We start from the raw sequence: 13,545 nt of genomic DNA, 5'->3' as shown, positions 1-13,545 counted from the left end.
GACTGAAGAAACAGGAGAGAAACCTTTCTCATGTTTTACATGTGGACAACATTTTCTAAAAAAAGAACATTTAATAGTTCACATGAGAACTCCCAGAGGTCGGAAGATTTATGAATGTCTGACCTGTGGGAAAATCTTTCCAAAGAAATCTGGTCTTGATAGACACATCAGAATTCACACAGGGGAGAAACCTTTTTCCTGCACCATTTGTAACAAGAATTTCACTGAAAAGAGTAGCTTGACTTCTCACACGAGAATTCATACAGGTGAGAAGCCTTATGAATGTCTTTACTGTGGAAAAAGCTTCACTAAGAAATCTCATCTCGATAGACACATCAGTGTTCACACAGGGGAGAAACCTTTTTCCTGCACCTTTTGTAACAAGGATTTTACTGACAAGAGTAATTTGACTAAACACATGAGAATTCACACTGGTGAGAAGCTGCTCTCCTGAATGGTTTGTGACAAAGGTTAGAAAATAGAAGGTAATTTGAGCATTCAGATGACATTTGGTCATGCATGATGTGGAATAATTTGATTTTTTTCACATACCCCACCCTCTGGACTAGTTATGAATAAACATAAAATATTAAGTGTATTCCAGCGTTTTAGAAGATTCTAGGTCGTCAGCCATATGCTGGCTAAAGGGCTGGTTATACTCCTGCAGCAGTGTGTCGCAGTGAGCTTGATGCAGACATTTTTAATATTGAAGCGTGGTCTGCGCTACACGCTGTGGGTCTAGATACGGCCGAGGCAGGGAGGAAGGGGGGGCGGGGGGGGGGGGGGGGGGGGGGGGGGGCGAGTTTAGTCCGACAACGGAAAGTCATGACTGTGAAAAAGAGCGAGGATCCAGGTGGAAAAAGGGTCCCAGCGTTCTCACGCACCTCGATCTTCTAGCTGGTAAAACTTCACGAGTTGATTTCTAAAATTTCGGTCATAAAAACAAAACAAGGCGACTTCCTGTCTGCGGTCAGTTACAATTTGGGAGAGGAGCAGCGGAGCGTCTGCGGAGGGGGCGGGGACGGCGTTTTGTTCACTGCTACACCTACGCAGATGACCTGATTTCAAAGTATAAATCAGCCTTAAATCGTCAAGTTGTGACAGGGGCATTAGTAACGCATCAATCAGCCCTGCTACGTGTGTTGTTGAAACCAGGCCCACCAAAACTCCAACTTTATTTGGCCCAGTGTTAGAGCTATGGTCAATAGATATTAGAATGAAGTAGATCATCTATAGAGGAGTCTCAGATGAAGATTTGGGACATATAGAAGTGTGTGTCAGTCTCAGAGTTAGTCAGCTACAAGCTAATTAATGTTGTAAAGTAGCTCCAGCCGCCTTTAAAGGCTCTGGATTATGGGGTTAAACTACGGGACATCAAAGAACTCAGTTTAGAGGCTGGAGTCTGTAGTTCAGGGAAAATGAAGTCCTAAAATGATGAAACATGTTTGTTTAAAAAGATAAACTAGACTGATGATGTTGCTGCTTTTTTACTGATCAGTTTGAACCTGCTTTAACTCGGTAAAAACGGAGGATAGATCTTTGTTCTCAGACACAAAATCCATGTTAAGCTGTGAAAACATTGCATCAACTCATTGATTATGGTTTTTAAACATGTTTCCTTTGTTTACATAGTAGCTCAGTTTAAACTTAGTTTGACTAGCAATGTCAACAGTTATTAACTGAAATATGTTTGACTTGGAGCTGAATTATTTTTATTAATAAACTCTTATATTTTGAATTGAAGTTGTGTTTCCTATAGTAAATGTTCTAATGGTTATTAATGTTGCTTTCAGAATAAACTGTCATGTAAACCATATTTTATTACCATCCAAGTAGGGATGCAGGATATATCTGATGTAGCATCTGCTATCGGCCCATTTTAGCTATTTTCTAACATTTTATTCATTTTCTAACATATCAGCTTCGATAGCAGGAGATGAAAACACTCAGTTTAGTGGTGAGTAAATCTTTGTCTACATCATCATCATCCAGATGAAGAGCTGAGGCTGAAACAGCTGCTCTTATGGCTCGTCAGAAGCTGCTGAGGGAGAAACCTGCTCTGGAGGAGCAGCTGAGGAGAAAGAAGGAAGAGTAGCTGTTGGACATGGAGCTGGCAGCATCTCTGGCTAAAGTGAGTGTGTTCAGGTCTCCAGTTGGGTCTGTGTGTCTCATGGTTCTGCTAAAACAGACGGGATGAAGTCTTGTTTAAAGGAGCTGAGAGAAGCTGGTTAAATGCTGCAGCTTTAGTTGCTGAGGTTACCACTCAGCCATCAGCTGCTGAGGCTGGAGGTGATGCTTTGCCTTCAGGTTCTGCAGCTGTGAGGCTGTAGATGAATAACAGAACAGCTCTGCCTGCTGCTGGGATTTTTCCCTCTGCTGTTCTGTCAGATCTGGTTCTGGACTTTGGCTCGGTCTTTCCAGAACTCCAACTTTCCTCTCATGAAGCCGTTTTTATTATTGCTTTGACCCCCGGTAATGCTGCTGAATCAATTCTCTCTTCATCTTCCTAGTGAACAATAACTGTTCCTGAGCCACAGTTCCACCTGAAGAAAAGGAACCCCACAGCATGATGCTGCCACCACTGTAGTTCACTATGATTGGGATGTTCTGTGCTGTGTAATTACCCAGACCTATAGCTATATGCAGATGTGCTGCACACACTTCAGGGATGGATAAAACCTCTCTAGGAAATGCATTTGCAGATAAGAGAACATTTTCCATAAAAAAAGTGTTCAAATGCAATTTTTGAAGTCACAAATATTTTATCTGCATTAAAAAAAACTATTTTCTATGATTTAAAACGTTTATCTTTTCATTGAAGTTACTTTTTTATTGATTCTGTTGTTTGTTTGAAGCTACGTCTTTTTTGATTGAATAATAAAGACACAAATGTCCTACCCATTATATGGTCCAATCATAAACAATGTTACTACAATTAAAAAAGTTGTTTTAAACAAAAAAGACTGCACTTTCATCAAATAAAATATTTTCTATCAAAGAAAAGCAGTGTTCAAATGTACTTATTTGAGTCTCAAATATATTTTTGCATTCAAATACTTTTTTCTTTGAAAAGGTTTTTATTCATTTTTAATTGAAAATATATTTTTTGATTGAATGATAAAAAAAAAAAACCAAAATCTACCTTCATAGGATGAAATTAATGATAATTAGGAGCTGGAAAGAGCGAAGCAGGTGAAAGGCATGAGTAATTAAGGCCAGCAACCACAGCAGATCATGACACATTCTACAGAGATGAAGAAACAAGCTTTAAACTTCAGAAAAAAATAGAACAATGGGTGAGGATAAAAATCAGAAGTTCCACTTTATCAAATGTTCGGGTTCAACCAAGGAACATGTCCTGAATATTTCCTGTAGAGGTCTCTGTAGAACAAAGACATGTGATTGGTCTAGTCCAGTCAGGAAGTAGGTATTCCTAATAAGGAGAGAGGAGAGCACAGATTGGAGCTAACGTTCATGAGTTAAAGAATGAAAACTGTAAATATTCATTCTCTGACATTTATTGAACGAGGTTTCAGTTGAATCACGTCTGTAGTTTGATTTAAAGGAATCTCTCTATGCTGGACGTGTTTCTGATGGGAAGAGTTGATTGAATCTGAATATTAACTCATCAACTTTAAACAAGGAAGCAGGAGTAAAACATATTTCAGTTAAAACTCTTGACTAAAACAGTGAAACTCGACTAAGAAGAAGGAACAACATCAATAAATCTAGTAAACACAGAAACATCCTATAGTTTATAGCACAGCAGTTAGATTTTGCTGCTCATATTAAAACAGAGTGTAATGTAATCTTAGAATAATGGTTTTTAAATGTGGAAAAATATATCTTTAATTAATTAATGTAATTATTAAAACTGTTTGATTTGCTCACTGCTTATAAATGAAACTTGTTCAAACCGCAGCGGAGAGTTTGTTTGTGTTTTACTTTGAAAGGCTCCACAGGAAGCGCATCTCTGATAGATTTATTCCAGCTTTATTTTACTTGTAGTAACTACTTGTAGCCACCAGGGGGCGGGGCATAAACCCGCTGATCTGAATCCAATGAGTTTGTAGCGCTGTAGCTAGCTGGTTTCCAGACTCAGATCAGCAGATTAACTTCTTCCCAGTTCCAAACATTTTCTCAAATGTGTCTCCAGGTCTCGTTCCAATGTTTTCTCTATCAATGTGAGTAAGAATCAGTTTCACAGAGTTAAAGAAAAAACAGCCCCCAGAGACTCAGAGCGGAGCTAACGATGCTAACAGACGCTAGCAGGAGGTGGAGACACTGGAGGATGTTTTTAGCTCTGAGGCTGATCTTCATCAGCCCTCCCTGCTTAACTCTGATTATCAGCATCTGTAGATCTACACCCTGATGCTGAACCACAGCATCCATCTTTGGATACACAAACAATCCTTCAGATTTTATTTTTTACCATCATTATGATCCATTGTTCTAAAATTCTGAAGAATTGTAAAGTGTAATTACAACCTAATACCACGGGAGGGCAGTATAGAGACCACGTTCAGGACAGAATCTGTAAAAAATAAAATATGAATTCTTGTTTAGTTCATTTTCTCTTGTTCATGATACATTAACTGAACTATTCTGAGTGAAATATCCTTCCTCAATGTTCTTATCTCTTGTGTTTACACAAATAAAAATTATTTGAATTATGTTCAAGTATTAAATTAATTAACTTTGCTTTTTCATTTCCATAATTTTAACAAGAAGCTTCTCCATTTTTTTTAAAGCTCTGCTGCTATTCTTTACGTCTCTTTCCCTGTTTTTTTTTTTCTTACAAAAAAACTCTAAATATCAGCTTCTATAGATCTACACTGTTGGTAAACAAACAAGACCTTCATAGTTTAAGATGTAGAGATGAAGAAAGGATCCAGTTCTGGTTCTGATGATGAAGCTGAATCTGTTTAGAATCAGATCTTTCTGCTTCTGAAGGTGAAGATGTTCTGGTCTGACCATCTGCTTGTGGAGTGAATCCAGAGCAGAAGATCCAACCTAACTAGAAGCTGTGGAGCAGTGGGATCAGCAGGATCAGGAGGGGGCCGTGTCCCCTCCCTGACTTCCACAGCAACAACTGGAGGAGGTTATACATCAGGAAACAAGGTCTGACTGGAAATTTTAATGACAGTCAGAAAAATACTAAAGTTATTTTTCTAAAATACTAACAGTAGTTTTGTTAAAAAAAACTTGAAAATGACTGCTTGCATTATACTACATTACTTATTAACAGATGTAACCCATCTAAGAACATTACTTATGGAAGCCAACTGAGACCAATAATTAGTTAAATTAATTAAGATTTCTTTCAGTATTGTTTTATTTGTACTCAAGTTGTCAAAAGTATAACACTTGTTTGTTGTATATGCATCTATGTAATAAAGATGGGTTACATCTGTTAATAAGTAATGTTGTAGTATAATGCAAGTGGTTGTTTTCAAGTTTTGTTAAAAAAAGACTAGTTTTTTACAAACAAACTTTAGTATTTTTCTGAATGTCATTAAGGTTTCCCACCACAGTGGGTAGTTCCAGGCTACATCAACCACAGATGGAATTGAACTCAGACTCTGCACCACTGGCGCCTTACGGTCACAAACAATCCCACTCTGCTATGACACCTGTCACACTTTGGACTTTTCTCCGGGCGCATTTATCTTTTTGTTTCTTCTTCTACATTTGGTGGAAAAAGATAACATCAATTTCTGTGGCATTTGAACCCATGAGCTTCTAGTTTTAGAGTCAAGGCTTTATCATCCATGCCAAACTTTTGGACATCTGGTTTTTTTCTCCGGGTGGATTTATCATATATGTTTCTATATAACTTGACAAGCCAATGCTTTGACAAACACCAAAATCCAACAAGGTTTTGATCTTAAGAGCTTCAGGTCCAGGTCTGGTTGTTTCCACCACTGGACCACTGGACCATCCACGCTTTGACTTGTTCTCATAGCAGATCTATCCTCTCAGTTTCTACATTGACTTTGAGAGCAGATGAGTTCCCCACTACACCATTCAACCTTCCTCACTTTAACTTAAAAATGACCGCTTGCATATAAAACAACTAACTAAATGTTCCATTTACATAATCATTAGTTATACTTTTGACAACTTGAGTGCATGTAAAAGAAAATCTAGTTGAAGCAGATACTAGAAAGTAGAAAAGATCTTTATTCATTATGGGTTAAATTAAATTATACCTTCTCCTTCTAAAATCTGACAGAAAAATAGAACAATATTCAGCATAGTTTGATGTCAAACACGACATATGATGAATGCAGGAGTACAGTATTATTTTTATGAAGCAACATCTCCAATTACCATCAATAAGATCCCAGATGACATCAAATCAAACAGTTACTAAACATTATATGTTTTAGTTCAATCCTAATGATTGAACTCTGATGTTTTCTTTATGCTTTGCATTAAAACCCTTAACATTATTGTTTTATCTATCCTTTTTAATTACAGGTATTTTGACAGTCACACTTTAAGAAACTGAATGAAATGAAAACAAACGTGGAAAACTGGGGAAAATAATCACATGTCAATAAGAGTTTGTTACATAAAATGAAACAGTTATTTTATACAGTTATATTATATCCGTAGTCAGTCAGTCAGTCAGAGGCAGCAGAAGCAGCTGGTTTACATGCAAAGTCAATGGTTGACGCGCATCAAGGTGCAGCAAAAGATCCTGTTTACTAGTGGTTCCTAGAATTTCTAAAAGTAGAATGGGAGGCAGATCTTTTAGTTATCAGGCTCCTCTCCTGTGGAACCAACTACCAGTTTTAGTCCGTGAGGCAGACACCCTGTCTACTTTTAAGGCTAGGCTTAAAACTTTCCTTTTTGATAAAGCTTATAGTTAGAGTGGCTCAGGTTATCCTGAGCTATCTCTATAGTTCTGCTGCTATAGGCTTAGACTGCTGGAGGACATAGGGACCCCTTTTTCATCATTCTGCTTCATTCTATCTCTATTCTCCCACTCTGCAGAATCTCTTAGTTCAATCTCTAGATGTTGGAGCATGGCTTTTTTTTCAGTGTAGCCCTGTTTCTCTGACTCTGACTAACTGGATGTGCTCTCTTCATCCTCTGACATGGGAGCTGGCTGTGTGTTTCCTGGACGGGGCTGCCTTTTACAGCTGCCTTTAGTATCTATGCTTCTTTTTCTATGTCTGCTTCTGTGTCCTTGAACCCCAGTCGGCCTCAGCAGATGGTCGCTCACACTGAGCCTGGTTCTGCTGGAGGTTACTTCCTCTTCAAAGGTTGTTTTTCCTCTCCACTGTCGCTACAAAAATGCTTAGTGTGAGGGATTGCTGAGGTGACAATGAGTCGATGCAATCAGCTGGTTTTCCTTAGATAGAAAACTTTGAATCAATCTGACTGGATGATCTAGTGAACTGAAAAGTGCCTTGAGATGATGTGTGTTGTGAATTGGAAATATAGAAATAAATTGAACTGAATCAAAAAACTGAATTAACAACAGAGCAGATTATATATTCCATCATTTAAAACATTTTAAACAAGGGCAAAGACTGGAAACCAAACCATAAATAAGAGGAAAATTAGAGACCAGCACTAATAAACCTCCTCAGTTATTATTTTAATCAAATTAAATTACTTTGTGCCTCACCTGGATGCATGAATATGATTGGTTGATTCATTAGAAAGTTAGAGCCCAATCAAACGAATAAAGCAGAACAATGCTGAGGTTCTTGTGGAACACTAAGCTGCTTTTCTCTCTTAGCCATCAGATGTGACAGCTTCATAGGATGCTAGGAGCTTTTTAGAAATCAAAGTGCTAAAGGGGTCTGAAAAGTGGCTAAATATAGCGACTAAAGCGCTAAGTTGGCAACACTGCTCTTTGCATGGTTTGTTTTCAAATGGTTTGCTGCTGTCTGTTTGGACCTTTCTGAACATGTGCAGCAAATGGACTGATCCAATATGGTGGACACTGAAGGGGGGGGGGCTGAGACACACTTAATATTATCAGCGTTCTGGCAAACCAAGACAACTGTAATGGTCTATGACATATAAACCGTAATAACATATAATATTTAGAAATATGAAGATGTGTAAGGTGTGGGATACAGCTTCCTCTCAGCTGCTGCTTTATTTTTGATCTTTGTGAAATGTTTTTTAACCCTTTGATAGCTGTTGTTGCTAATAAGCATTACACTACAAAAAATGTGAATCAAAATATTTTTTTCCTAAAATAATAGCATTTTTCTGATTTGAGCAGGTAAGTGAGACATTTTGCCATTGGAACAAGACAACGTACATTAAAAATAAGAAAAAACAACAACTGCAGTATTGTTTTACTCATTTCAAGTGCATAATATCGAATTATCTTATTTTAATGGTAAAATGCTCATTCCATTGGCAGATAATCTTATTTTGCTACTCATATTACGGGTAAATACACTTATTTTAAGACATTTTTACTCCTTTTCAGAACATTTTTGCAGTGTAGGCAAACAGCCGCCATAGCGTTTTTGCATCACCCCAGTGCTAGCCACAGAGTATGTTAGTATGTAGTTATAACTGCTGTTGCAAAATATACTTTACCTTCATTTCCATATATTTAATAACATTGACTGCTTTAATTTGGCATCTCATTGAAGGGGAAAAACACGCACAAAATGTCTTTTTATCTGTATATGTACATCATTCCAGACTTCAAGGGGTTAATCTCTAGAAAATGTGTCAGAAAAATGTAAAAACTTTGCCTGTTTTTTCAGCTAAAATGGATCCATGAAGGGGAAATCAAAAGGTGATCTGCACCAGCAGCATGGCTCTGTTCTTCCCAGCAGGCTGAAGCACTCTGAGCTGTTAGCTTAGCTCTGAAATAACACCACCTTTGTTCCAGACGCAGAGGAAAGCAGGCGTGAAGAGGCTCCGACTGGATCTGACCTCCTCTCATTCGGAGCAGAAACCATTGATGGATGATCAAACTGGACCAGAGGACTCAGTCTCTGACCTCTGACCTTCTGATGACTCAGAGGCAGTGGTGGTTCTACACTAAATGTACCAGGGGGCCAGGAGGGGGCCAGCGTTGTTTTCATGGGGGCCCAGAAAAGCATGAAATAAAGAAAGGGTTAGGGATTCAAATATATTAATATAGCTGCATAAAGTGACATTTCTATTCAATTCGGTTTAACTAAAATTCTATTTCTTATTAGCTCAATATACATTTAGAATTTAGGAATTTTACATCTTTTTGACTCAATTTAAGTTAATGAATTAGAACTCAAGAGAAGCAGATAAATTCAGCTGTAAGAATTAGAGCAATTTGTTTTGAAAAAAACATTTAGCAGATGAAAAATGGGATCCGATCTCAACACCACTGAAGCGATCACCTTATTGTTTTAAATAATTAGTAAAACAGAATTTGTAGAGGGAAAAAAAATGAAAAAGATCCAAAGGACCTATCAGTAATCATGTCTGTTCCAGCGCAGATCATCATTAGAATTTCTTTGAGTATTATGTCTTCAGTACAGGGGCCATAACAGGGGCCAGGACCTGATCTGCAAGGGCACTGGCCCCTGTTGGGCCCCGTCTAGAACCGCCCATACTCAGAGGTAGTTAATCTAAACGGGCATTTCTCCACGCATGAAGAAACAAACAAGCAGCCAAGCAACCAGGAAAAGTGCCAATATATCTTTTTTATAAATACTTTATTCCAGCAACTTAGATTCATATAAACAAGAAAGTTTTGCACTAATTTTCTCCACAGCAACCAGCTGAGGATGCAACCTGAGGCTCTGATCAATATTTCAAAGCTGTAATGTGAGGTATCGGCCCCCAGGAGCCGTCTATGGAGGAGCGGCTTCAGTTCCAGCAGAAATAAGGTTCACTGTGGCTTTTAATGGGAACAGAAAGAACTATCTGACCGGGGCGCTACGACTACAGTACAGCAAGGAAACCTGCAGGGCAATGAGGTGTGGTGGTGACCACAAGTAAAAAAATCACCCTCTGATTGAAGAAACCATCATTTCCTCACTGAGCTGTTTGCAGCAACAGATCAGATGAGCAGAGCTGCCCAAACATCTGCAGAAAACATCTGGAATAGAATCAAAAACATCCAAAAACTGCATCACAATGAAGCAAACATGCAGCCTGAAAAGTTTAGAATTGAGCTTTATTTCAGATTTCTGGGTTACAGGCTGAAAATTAATGAGAGAGAAAAAAGATCAACTTTACAGTTTGATCAGATTCAGATCAAACCTCCATGGAGCCACTAAATGGAGCTTAGCTTGAATTTCATCTCCATTGTTCCAAAGAGAAAAACAATATCAGACACTAAATGACAGACAGGATCAAATAAAGAGGAGAAAAATCTCTAAACTCAGAGTTCATCATCAGGATCCAGTCAGAGTCTCTTTAAACTCAAACTTCTGCAGCTTCAACCTCTGCGGATCATCAGGACACAGATCAGCTTCTCTCCTCTACTAAGATCATCAGCTCCAGTACCTGCAGAGAGAAGAAGGATGAACAGAGGAGATCAATGAGTGTTTCCAGCCTCTCTCTCTCCATCAGCTGTCAGTCAGTGATGCAGCACATCCAGGATAAAGAGCAGCAGGGACTTCAGTCCTGTTCAGAGCAGCTGTGGAGCAGCTGGACTCACTCCAACCATCTACTTACAGAGTCTTCAGTTTGTAGTCTGGACTCTCTTTAAGATCCTGCAGCTGCTGAACATCTGACTCCTTCAGGTTGTTGCAGCTCAGGTCCAGGTGTTCCAGATGTGAGGGGTTTGACTTCAGAGCTGAGACCAGAGCAGAACAGCTGATCTTTGACAAACCACAGCGCATCAAGCTGGATGAAGAATAGAAAGATGTGAGCTGATCCAACAGGATGCAGGTTAGAACAGTCCAACAGAACTAGTTAAAGAGCTCTCATTGATATTAATGCCAACATGCTGCTGCTCCAATAAAGACCTGCTGACTTCAGCAGAGAGAAGGAGAAATCACACACCAGACGGGCCCTAGAGCAATGTGCTTCTCCTAACTGGGCTTTCCTCAAAGCAGATAGAAACCCAAACAGGACTCCAGCAGAACCCAAACCCAGACCCAGACCAGTAGTCACTCCATATGTTGGGGAGTTTCAGACAAACTGAGGCCTTTATTTTCTAAACATGTCTGTCCTCCTTCTGAGAGTCGTAACCTGCTCTTCTAATCATCAGCCTATTGATCCTTTACTAGCTCACTGATTGACCTTCACACTGAGATGTGCACTGGAATGTTATTAGAATAAACAAATATACTACATCTGACCTCAATGTCTGTAGTTTGCAGAGGGGAGACTGGAGAAACCCACTGAGCTCCTTCATTCCAGGGTCCAGCTTGGTTCCACTCAGGTCCAGTTCTGTCAGATGGGATGGATTAGACTTCAGAGCTGAGACTAGAGAAGCCCAGCTGATCTCTGAGAAACTGTCGCCCCTAAATCTGAATAAAGAATCAAAGATTTTAGCTGAATTCAACAGGATGCAGTTTAAAACTTTCCATTAAAACATTCCAGCAGAATATGTGACCCCGGCACGTGATAAACACTAATCCAAGGACCATTGGTTATTTTCCTCACTGACACTGTGCTGGCCCAATCATACAGCATCACTGAACACATTCTCTCTTTGGCCAGGGTCACTGAATATAGTATAACACCGGTACGCAGCTGCTACCATACTGAGATGGAGATAAAGCCCAGAGGAGTCGCTAGAAACTATGGGAACAAAACTCTCTATTCAAACGGCTCCAAAGGTGGAAAATGACAGTAAGGTTTGCAGGACAGGGCCTTCATCAGCCTGAACTGATGCGTGTGATGGTGGTGGCCCACAATAACATAACATTTAAACATTTTGATCAAAAACTAATTAGATAACTTTCACTGTATTTCATATAATGGCTGCCTGCTCCACCATAACCTGACAATGAATGGAATAAAAATCAGACAGAGAAATTGGTATTTGTGCACATGGGGCACCGTGACTGTGAACTAGGAGCTCCATGCAGGGACGGACTGGCAGCTTGTCTTTACTTTAAAGGTACACTATGGAACCGGTGTTGATTTTCCAGCGAGGCTCCCCCCAGAGGGCGAAAGTAAAAGTGCACTGTCGTAAATATGCACAGCTGTTCTCCTGGTTTCTCCGTCAAGCCAGGCGCGGTTGTTTTGAGCTTAGCAGACAGGCGAACGCAACGAATGACTAATGCTGCGTTCACACCGCAGCTGGCGCGACAGAAGCAGCGAGTTTACATGCAACGTAACGTCAAGGCGCAGCAAAAGGTCCCGCGGCGCGTTTTGAGCAGCAGGCGCCGCACGTCTGAGCAGCTGAAGCAGCGCATCGGGCGCGTTTAAGCATCTGACGCAGGGAGAGAGACACAGCGCTGATGATCACTCCTCTTAAACAGATTATTGACGCCTAAATTAACTTAAAATGCAGAAATCTGCCGGCAGAATATGCAGTTTGGATTATTTAGATGAAAAACACCTACCAGCTGCCATGGTGAACCGCGAGGAGGCGACCAGGCCAGAGGCTGCTGATATGTGGGGGTCTGAGCGGCTCCGACAGAAAAAATATTGAAGGCAGGATAATAATCTGAATGAACTGACGGCACTGATTACGTTTTCAGGTGTATTTTCTCACTTAAAAACATATTAAAACTACTTTATTCCCACTGATCACAGCAAATATAGCTGCAAGGCAGAGAAAGGATAGTGAAGCTCCGCCCAAAGCGCGTCAGACACACTTTTGCACCGCGCAGCCAGAGCAGCAAAGCTGCTTCAGCCGCGCGTCAGAAATAACTGGTACAAGCAGCAAAAAGGAAGCAGCAGACGCGATTTTGCTGCGTCCGATGTGAACATAGCATAACTGCACAAAGATTGCCACTGTGCTAGCAACGAGAATGCTTTTAACTGGGGGCGTGTAGCAGTTCTCGCCGTAAAGCAAGACTGACTCTCACGAGACTTCTGAGCCTGTGGGTGCGGGTCGGTGCTCCTGCAACTGCAAGTGCGGTATTTCCCCCACAGACCACTAGGGCGGCCGAGAATACCTTTGTTCAACCTGAAATGAATCATTTAATCATCCATAACGTTATGGAACACATTAATTAACTGAAAAATGTTGCATAGTGTGCCTTTAACGGGCAGAACAGCTGCTCAGTCCAGGGATGTGGGCCTGCCTCCATCATTACACAGAAATAAAAACAACAAGAAGCAAATAACCCTGCAGCAGGAGAACAGGGCTGATTTCAGAGCAGAGGTGGAGCCTGGTGCGTCTTTGATCACAGGAACAGAAAGAAACGGATCAATCCAGACCAAAGATAGAGATTAAACCTTAATACTGACTCAGAGCAGGAAAAATTTTTGGAAATCTCTCATCATGAATAAAATAATTAAATTTGTTTTTAGGATCTGATCATTTGACAGATTCAACAAAATCTATTTAATCAGTTTCTACGATTCTCTGAGTTTAAGCTTGTCGGCTACCATACATTCCTCCTGTCTGCTGAACTGCTGCTAGTTTAGTTTGTGCTTCAAGTT

The 13,545-nt window shown here is 40.0% G+C and overlaps 1 protein-coding gene and 1 long non-coding RNA gene across 5 annotated transcripts in view; both read right to left on the bottom strand.

The window, feature by feature from the left end:
• Positions 1-9,667: 9,667 nt before the first annotated feature.
• Positions 9,668-13,545, bottom strand: part of LOC119777316 (NACHT, LRR and PYD domains-containing protein 12-like) — a 63,396-nt gene continuing 59,518 nt past the window's right edge. For 2 of the 4 annotated variants that reach the window (XM_038276141.1, XM_038276144.1), the window contains 3 exons: positions 11,283-11,453; positions 10,654-10,824; positions 9,668-10,482 (listed from right to left, as the gene is read on the bottom strand). In XM_038276141.1, coding sequence (XP_038132069.1) covers positions 10,470-10,482; positions 10,654-10,824; positions 11,283-11,453 — 355 coding nt within the window. In that variant the 3' untranslated portion in view covers positions 9,668-10,469. The remainder of the gene's footprint in view (positions 10,483-10,653; positions 10,825-11,282; positions 11,454-13,545) is intronic. The other 2 variants (XM_038276142.1, XM_038276145.1) reach the window with 1 other exon arrangement.
• On the bottom strand, positions 11,474-13,449 carry LOC119777319. The gene is made up of 3 exons (XR_005279907.1): positions 13,430-13,449; positions 12,498-12,500; positions 11,474-11,557 (listed from the first exon to the last, which is right to left on the bottom strand). It is a non-coding gene; the product is annotated as an uncharacterized LOC119777319 (long non-coding RNA).

This window comes from Cyprinodon tularosa, unplaced genomic scaffold, assembly GCF_016077235.1.
Source record: "Cyprinodon tularosa strain WSP-4 unplaced genomic scaffold, ASM1607723v1 ctg1220, whole genome shotgun sequence".
Lineage (NCBI taxonomy): Eukaryota > Metazoa > Chordata > Actinopteri > Cyprinodontiformes > Cyprinodontidae > Cyprinodon > Cyprinodon tularosa.
Note: the sequence above shows the minus strand (reverse complement) of the source record. Positions and strands in the feature narration are given on the sequence as shown.